This window comes from Malus domestica, chromosome 05 (assembly GCF_042453785.1).
Source record: "Malus domestica chromosome 05, GDT2T_hap1".
Taxonomy (NCBI): domain Eukaryota; kingdom Viridiplantae; phylum Streptophyta; class Magnoliopsida; order Rosales; family Rosaceae; genus Malus; species Malus domestica.
The window spans coordinates 4,729,149-4,737,007 of NC_091665.1; the positions used below are offsets into that span (position 1 = coordinate 4,729,149).

General features: G+C 43.3%; 1 protein-coding gene across 2 annotated transcripts; it reads left to right on the forward strand.

Annotated features, from left to right (window-relative positions):
• Nucleotides 1-516: 516 nt before the first annotated feature.
• Nucleotides 517-1,902, forward strand: LOC139196347 (uncharacterized). Of its 2 annotated transcripts, none has more exons than XM_070822140.1 (3): nucleotides 517-604; nucleotides 729-1,061; nucleotides 1,468-1,902. In XM_070822140.1, exons 1-3 carry the CDS (start codon nucleotides 566-568, stop codon nucleotides 1,798-1,800), a joined length of 705 nt encoding a protein of 234 aa, XP_070678241.1. In that variant the 5' UTR covers nucleotides 517-565; the 3' UTR covers nucleotides 1,801-1,902. The 2 variants fall into 2 exon arrangements, with proteins under 2 accessions (XP_070678241.1, XP_070678242.1); XM_070822141.1 differs by lacking the exon at nucleotides 1,468-1,902 and adding an exon at nucleotides 1,253-1,294.
• The last annotated feature ends 5,957 nt before the right edge of the window (nucleotides 1,903-7,859 follow it).

The window sequence follows — 7,859 nt, forward strand, 5'->3', positions numbered from 1 at the left end:
AATGTAACGGCTTTCTCGATCAGTGTTGCTGTTGTTAATCCGTTGCAAACCGCTTTTCACCGTTTATAACTACCAACTACTCTCTCCCCTTTTTCCCAAACAGCTACCAAGAAACGAATTGTAGAAATCCCAAGACCCAATTTCTCCGCCGCCCACCATGAACCACCACCACCACCCCCAGCAGCTTGCATCGAACAGTCGGGAACAAGAATTTTCTCTCCCTCCGTCTGCGTCCAGCACCAATAACCCGTTGGAAAACTCTGTTCCTGCCTCTCGCTGTGGCGGTTCTTTGCCCAATATGACTCTTCCCAACTCTCCTCACCGCCACCATTTTCCCAAGAGTCCGTCCCATTCCCCGGCACGGGTCCTGCCTCCTCTTCCTCCACCGCCAACTCTCCGCCGCTCCGTCTCTGATCTCAACCACTCTCCGGCCAAGACCTCGTCCCGCTCCTCCACCTGCGACTTACACTTCTCCACCGACTTGGAGATCCCCTATTCTAAGGTAATTTGATTAATTTATGCTATCATGTTTTGAAAACACATTTCTTTCCCTGGTTTTGGATTGATGAAGGGTGTGGTTGTTTCACGCTTTAATCTGCGAAAGGTGAATTATATATCTGCTTTTGGATTCTATGAAATGGGAAAATTGTTAATTTGCGTGAATTTAGATACTTTTTATCTCTGTTTCGATTGTTTTTTAACTTGGTTTTTGGGCAAAATAATTCCAGGGGCTGAGCAGGATGAACCACCACCACCCCCGGCAGATTCCGTTTAAATACCCAGAACAAGATTCTTCTCTCCCGCCGTCTGCGTCCACGGCCGACAACCCATTTGACATCTCTCTACCTGCGTCTCGCTGTGGCGGTTCTTTGCCCAACATGACTACTCCCTACTCTCCTGACCGCTACTACTTTTCCAAGACTCCTTCCCATTCCTCGCCGCACAGCCTCCGCCGCTCCGTCTCGAATCTCAACCACTCTCCGGCCAAGACCTCGTCCCGCTCCTCCACCTCCTCCCAAGATTTCCACTTCTCCACCAACTTGGACACCCCGGATTCTAAGGTATTGCTAAGTAATTTAATTAATTTATGGTGTAGTTTTTTGAAAAAACTTTCGTTTTGAATTGAGTGGTTGATTTCATGCTTTAATCTGCGAAAGGTGAATTATATATCTGCTTTTGGATTGTATGAAATGAGAAAACTGTTAATTTGCGTGAAGTTCGATTCTTTCTCCTTTTTCGATTGTTTTTGAAGTTGGTTTTTGGGCAAAATGATTGCAGGGGCTGAGCAGGATGAATGACCGCTTGAGAAACCCGAATCGCATCCTGCCAGCACCGGTCGTCCCTGCCGGAGCAGCACCGGTCGTCCCTGCCAGAGCAGCACCGGTCGTCCCTGACAGAGCCACTTCAAACCCTACTTTTCTGCTCTCCCTTCTGGCCCTGTACATGACGTTAAGCATGTATCCACAGAACATGAAGAGGGTTGATTTAGATGGGACTCTGGTTGAAGCATGTTCGGGAATTTTAATTTCCGTAGGAATGGAGGCTACATTCTACGTTTTAATAAACTGGGTTGCTGATCAACAGTATCCGCTTCTTTCGTGGCTGGCCCTGATAATCGGAAAGATCCTGTTTTGGATTTCTCAGTACAGAAATTTACCGTTCATGGTTTTTTATCCAACTATTTTCGTCTTGAATGCATTGCTTTTGGGATCGCTAGCTATAAAGGTAACCTGGAACGTCGGCTGGGGCGTTGCTTATCAATTTCTGCTAGATAATCTCGGTATTCTGAACCTGTTCTGAGTGTGGAGAAGAAGGCGGATTGCTTGGTCATTCACTTTAGGTGTCACCGTGATAAACCCTAATTGGTGTCAGTTTTACAAATCATCTGGTTTTTCCTTTTACTTCTTTATCACCATATTCAACATATACTTCATTACAATGAAAAGAAGTAAAAGGAAAAACCAGATGATTTGTAAAACTGACACCAATCAGGGTTTATCACGATGACACCTAAAGTGAATGACCAAGCAATCCGCCTTCTTCTCCACACTCAGAACAGGTTCAGAATACCGAGATTATCTAGCAGAAATTGATAAGCAACGCCCCAGCCGACGTTCCAGGTTACCTTTATAGCTAGCGATCCCAAAAGCAATGCATTCAAGACGAAAACAGTTGGATAAAAAACCATGAACGGTAAATTTCTGTACTGAGAAATCCAAAACAGGATCTTTCCGATTATCAGGGCCAGCCACGAAAGAAGCGGATACTGTTGATCAGCAACCCAGTTTATTAAAACGTAGAATGTAGCCTCCATTCCTACGGAAATTAAAATTCCCGAACATGCTTCAACCAGAGTCCCATCTAAATCAACCCTCTTCATGTTCTATGGATACATGCTTAACGTCATGTACAGGGCCAGAAGGGAGAGCAGAAAAGTAGGGTTTGAAGTGGCTCTGTCAGGGACGACCGGTGCTGGCTGGATGCGATTCGGGTTTCTCAAGCGGTCCTTCATCCTGCTCAGCCCCTGCAATCATTTTGCCCAAAAACCAACTTCAAAAACAATCGAAAAAGGAGAAAGAATCGAACTTCACGCAAATTAACAATTTTCTCATTTCATACAATCCAAAAGCAGATATATAATTCACCTTTCGTAGATTAAAGCATGAAATCAACCACTCAATTCAAAACGAAAGTTTTTTTCAAAAAACTACACCATAAATTAATTAAATTACTTAGCAATACCTTAGAATCCGGGGTGTCCAAGTTGGTGGAGAAGTGGAAATCTTGGGAGGAGGTGGAGGAGCGGGACGAGGTCTTGGCCGGAGAGTGGTTGAGATTCGAGACGGAGCGGCGGAGGCTGTGCGGCGGGGAATGGGAATGAGTCTTGGAAAAGTAGTAGCGGTCAGGAGAGTAGGGAGTAGTCATGTTGGGCAAAGAACCGCCACAGCGAGACGCAGGTAGAGAGATGTCAAATGGGTTGTCGGCCGTGGACGCAGACGGCGGGAGAGAAGAATCTTGTTCTGGGTATTTAAACGGAATCTGCCGGGGGTGGTGGTGGTTCATCCTGCTCAGCCCCTGGAATTATTTTGCCCAAAAACCAAGTTAAAAAACAATCGAAACAGAGATAAAAAGTATCTAAATTCACGCAAATTAACAATTTTCCCATTTCATAGAATCCAAAAGCAGATATATAATTCACCTTTCCCAGATTAAAGCGTGAAACAACCACACCCTTCATCAATCCAAAACCAGGGAAAGAAATGTGTTTTCAAAACATGATAGCATAAATTAATCAAATTACCTTAGAATAGGGGGTCTCCAAGTCGGTGGAGAAGTGTAAGTCGCAGGTGGAGGAGCGGGACGAGGTCTTGGCCGGAGAGTGGTTGAGATCAGAGACGGAGCGGCGGAGAGTTGGCGGTGGAGGAAGAGGAGGCAGGACCCGTGCCGGGGAATGGGACGGACTCTTGGGAAAATGGTGGCAGTGAGGAGAGTTGGGAAGAGTCATATTGGGCAAAGAACCGCCACAGCGAGAGGCAGGAACAAAGTTTTCCAACGGGTTATTGGTGCTGGACGCAGACGGAGGGAGAGAAAATTCCTGTTCCTGACTGTTCGATGCAAGCTGCTAGGGGTGGTGGTGGTGGTGGTGGTTCATGGTGGGCGGCGGAGAAATTGGGTCTTGGGATTTCTACAATTCGTTTCTTGGTAGCTGTTTGGGAAAAAAGGGAGAGAGTAGTTGGTAGTTATAAACGGTGAAAAGCAGTTTGCAACGGATTAACAACAGCAACACTGATCGAGAAAGCCGTTACATTTTGGCGCCCGACTAAGACCTAGTTTGGGAGTTAGGTGCTTAAAAAAAAGCACCCATGAAAAAAAGCTGTGAGAGTTTTAGGTGCTTGGTAAAATGAAAAAAAAGGGCTTATTTTGGAAGTTGCTGTGAGAATAAGCTGAAATCAAAGGAAAAAGCTGAAGTTGCTATTTGCAACTTTGGAAAACTGGTTTTTTTTCAAAGCACACGGAGCTACAGTGCTTCTTTAATGAAAAGACCCACTATTAGACTACTTTTTTTTTTCCAAAAGCACTTTTACAAAAAAATTTACCAAACACTCTGCTGATTTATTTCACAACCGCTTATTCTCACAGCACAACCGCTTCACAGCAGCTTTTTTTCAAAGCACAGCAATACCAAACTAGCCCTAAGAACCCATGGATTTTGCAACAAGAACCGTCTCATTTATAGAATAATTAAAGAAATGGAAGAGTTTTAGCAACAGGCTAGTCCAGCTCAGTTGATTGAGCGCAACGTTCTTTACCTTGTCTTTGTGGGTTCGAGCCTCAGTGGGCGATCTGTTGTTTTTTTTTTTAATCCTAACAAATTACACGTACTTCTTCTACCCTATTAAGTAGAAGAACGAGATATTCTCAAACACAACTCATAAAGTTTACATTTTTATAATTAAGTAGCAAGTAAAGTTACAAACTTGTAGAAATACGAGAAAAAGTGAAAATTTAGATGTACGAGATATTCTCAAACACAACCATGTCCCAAAAAAAAAAAAACTATGAAGCTTTTACTACCTCATGGCTTTCTTGTTCTTCATCTACATTTTCTGCCTTCCATTTGCAGTCTTGAGTTTTCATTTCTCAAAATCATATGACCACATTTCTTCAGTTTGCCGAATTTGTTGTGGCACTTCAGCAGTAACTTCACCTGAGATCTATTTGTTCTCTTCGACAATCTTTGTATGAGATGTCTCAAGTTCAACACCCATAAATTCAATGTAGTTTACCATCCTAATTGGTTTTGTTGTCGGACTATGAATTTGCGTCATTGATCAAGTTGATTTTTGTGTCTCGACCATTTTGTACTTGATATACTTTTTTTGTCATCTTTTGACGTGCATCGTATATTGACGTTGTGAACCATGCAGAAGAGGAGAGACTAAGGAGAGAAGCAGCTGAATGGAAGGCAAAATTAGGCGAGATTACGGAAAGGCAGAGGCAAAGAGAGAGGGAACTGGAAGAATTAGAAAGCTGAGTGCAGAGGCTCTTTCAAGGATGAGAAGACCAAATGTGACTGCAGCTGCTGCTGCTTCACCATTTTTTACTAGAGAGTGTGCCTAGGCTTTAGCAATGGGCCGGGAACTGAAGGCTCCTTCTGGAACTGTATGCTTGACTAAGCAGGGACTGTTCCGAAGAAGCTGATTTAATTAGCTAACCTAGGCTACTTAGACGAATTGTTGTAAGCCGTCATCTCTGCTTTTAATTTTCTTTCTTTCCCTGAAGTGTTGTCTCACGGAATGTTCTGATTGTAATGTTGGAAATTCAGACTTTGAGATATCCTACTCTTTGTTTAGTGTGGGAGAATTGGAGCGGGTGGTTTTTTAAGGACGAATTTTGTAGCATGCCTTGAAGGATTTGCCTTGAAATTTGGTTTTGCATAATAGAGATGCCTCTCCCTTGCTTGGGATGAAGCCATACATTGCCATAACCAGTTCAGGTTACCAAAAAATTCTTTCAGTCTAGGATTTAGGGTTGGGATGAATTCAAAAATAACCAGCAAGATAAGGCACAACACCAAAAGTCGAAGGTGGACGGGTTTCAAAATAGGTAATTTCAAGCTCAATGTCGAGTCTAAGAGTAACTACGACATCTGTCTTTTGGTGTCGACATAGGTATTCCTGTTAAGGAGCGAGCTACTCATCGAAATGGCGACCAACATGAGACTTCTCTCAACCCAGCTGCTTCGACCCGAAGCAAGAAGAGTGGAGGAAGGCACCTTCTTACAGAAAGAGTGGAATGATCGAAAGCCGTATTTCACGACTGTTAAGACTTCCTAAAGCAACGTCGAGACAATCCCATTCATGTAAGCTCGAAGATCAATGACCCAAGGGTCTCTAAAAGACTCGGTCCCCTCCCATGTCCCAGGCCGGATACCAATTTGGGGAAGGGGCAACAAGTCCTAGAGAAACACGAATGTATAGGGGACTCAGAGATGTTCCGACAGACATACCTTGGAAGTCAGTACGGCGAGTCCAGGGAAAATCACATGCTCTTGATCAAACCTTCCTACTTCCAAGAGAAGATGGAGATTTACGAAAGAAAGCTCCAGTGGTACATGACTCCACTCAGGACCCTCTTGTCCTACAACTCCTTAAGGAAGTAAACAAGTTAAAGGCCGAATGACAAGTTGAAGGTCGAACATCAGTAACAATTTCTTGCTGATTTCAGTCACTTGTGCATCTCCCAATGGTTCGATTGCATCTGGTCATTCGTTTGTTTAGAATTCTGCATGCATACTAAGATTGCCATAGCTGCTTTTTTGTTAAGCTCATAAGCATATAACATCCACACTTCAATTGAATTGTATAATCGTAAGTTGAATGAAATCACACGGAAAACAAGTTGTTCCTTGTTCTGTGAATAGAAGTTGTCAAATACAACAACAACAACAACAAAGCCTTTTCCCACTAAGTGGGGTCGGCTATATGAATCCTAGAACTCCATTGCTCTCGGTTTTGTATCATATCCTCCGTTAGATCCAAGTACTCTAAGTCTTTTCTTAGGGTCTCTTCCAAAGTTTTCCTAGGTCTTCCTCTACCCCTTCGGCCCTGAACCTCTATCCCGTAGTCACATCTTCGAACCGGAGCGTCAGTAGGCCTTCTTTGCACATGTCCAAACCCATTTTGTGTACGTGTTGATGCTTCACCGCCCAACATTCTGTGCCATACAGCATCGCCAGCCTTATTGCCATCGTATAAAAATTTTCCTTGAGCTTCAGTGGCCTACGATGGTCACACAACACGCTGGATGCACTCTTCCGCTTCATCCATCCAACTTGTATTCTATGGTTGAGATCTCCATCTAATTCTCCATTCTTTTGCAAGATAGATCCTAGGTAGCGAAAACGGTCGCTCTTCGGTATTTCTTGATCTCCGATCCTCACCCCTAACTCATTTTGGCCTCCATTTGCACTGAACTTGCACTCCGTATATTCTGTCTTTGATCGGCTTAGGCGAAAACCTTTAGATTACAACACTTCTCTCCAAAGGTTAAGCTTCACATTTACCCCTCCTGAGTTTCATCTATCAACACTATATCGTTTGCAAAAAGCATACACCAAGGAATATCATCTTGAATATATCCTATTAACTCATCCATTACCAACGCAAAAAGGTAAGGACTTAAGGATTGTTGATGCACAAAATCAGTGAGGACTTTGGAACAACAGAAAGTATTAAGTTTGTGATCTTCGCTAGATTGCTCCGATCATTAGTGTGGATAAGTATGTAAATGGATAGAGACAGGAAAGCAAACACAAGATGTATATGGTTCACCCAGATTGGCTACGTCCACGGAGTAGATGAGTTCTCATTAATTGTGAAGGGTTTACACAAGTACATAGGTTCAAGCTCTCCTTTAGTGAGTACAAGTGAATGATTTAGTACAAATGACATTAGGAAATATTGTGGGAGAATGATCTCGTAATCACGAAACTTTTAAGTACCGAAGTGTGGTATCGTCTTCACTTGCCTTATCTATCTCATAGGTAGATGTGGCATCTTCTCTGGAAGTACTCTTCCTCCATCCAGGGATGGTATCTTTAACTGGTGGAGATGCATAAGGTAATGTATCAATTTCACTTGAAGCTTACTTGTAGTTTCAGGCTTGGTCAAGCACGATACAAACCATGTAGTAGGAGTCCCCCAAGTCGCCGAGCTAGAAGATCTGCTGAAAGAGGTGACAGACAAGGTAAGCAATCAGAGCTCCAAGCAATCAGTCCCAGATCAGAAGTTTGATTTCGAGTTCCGGCTAATTGTTCTCATTCTCCCTATCTTGTAGGCAACATGAAGGATAAAGAG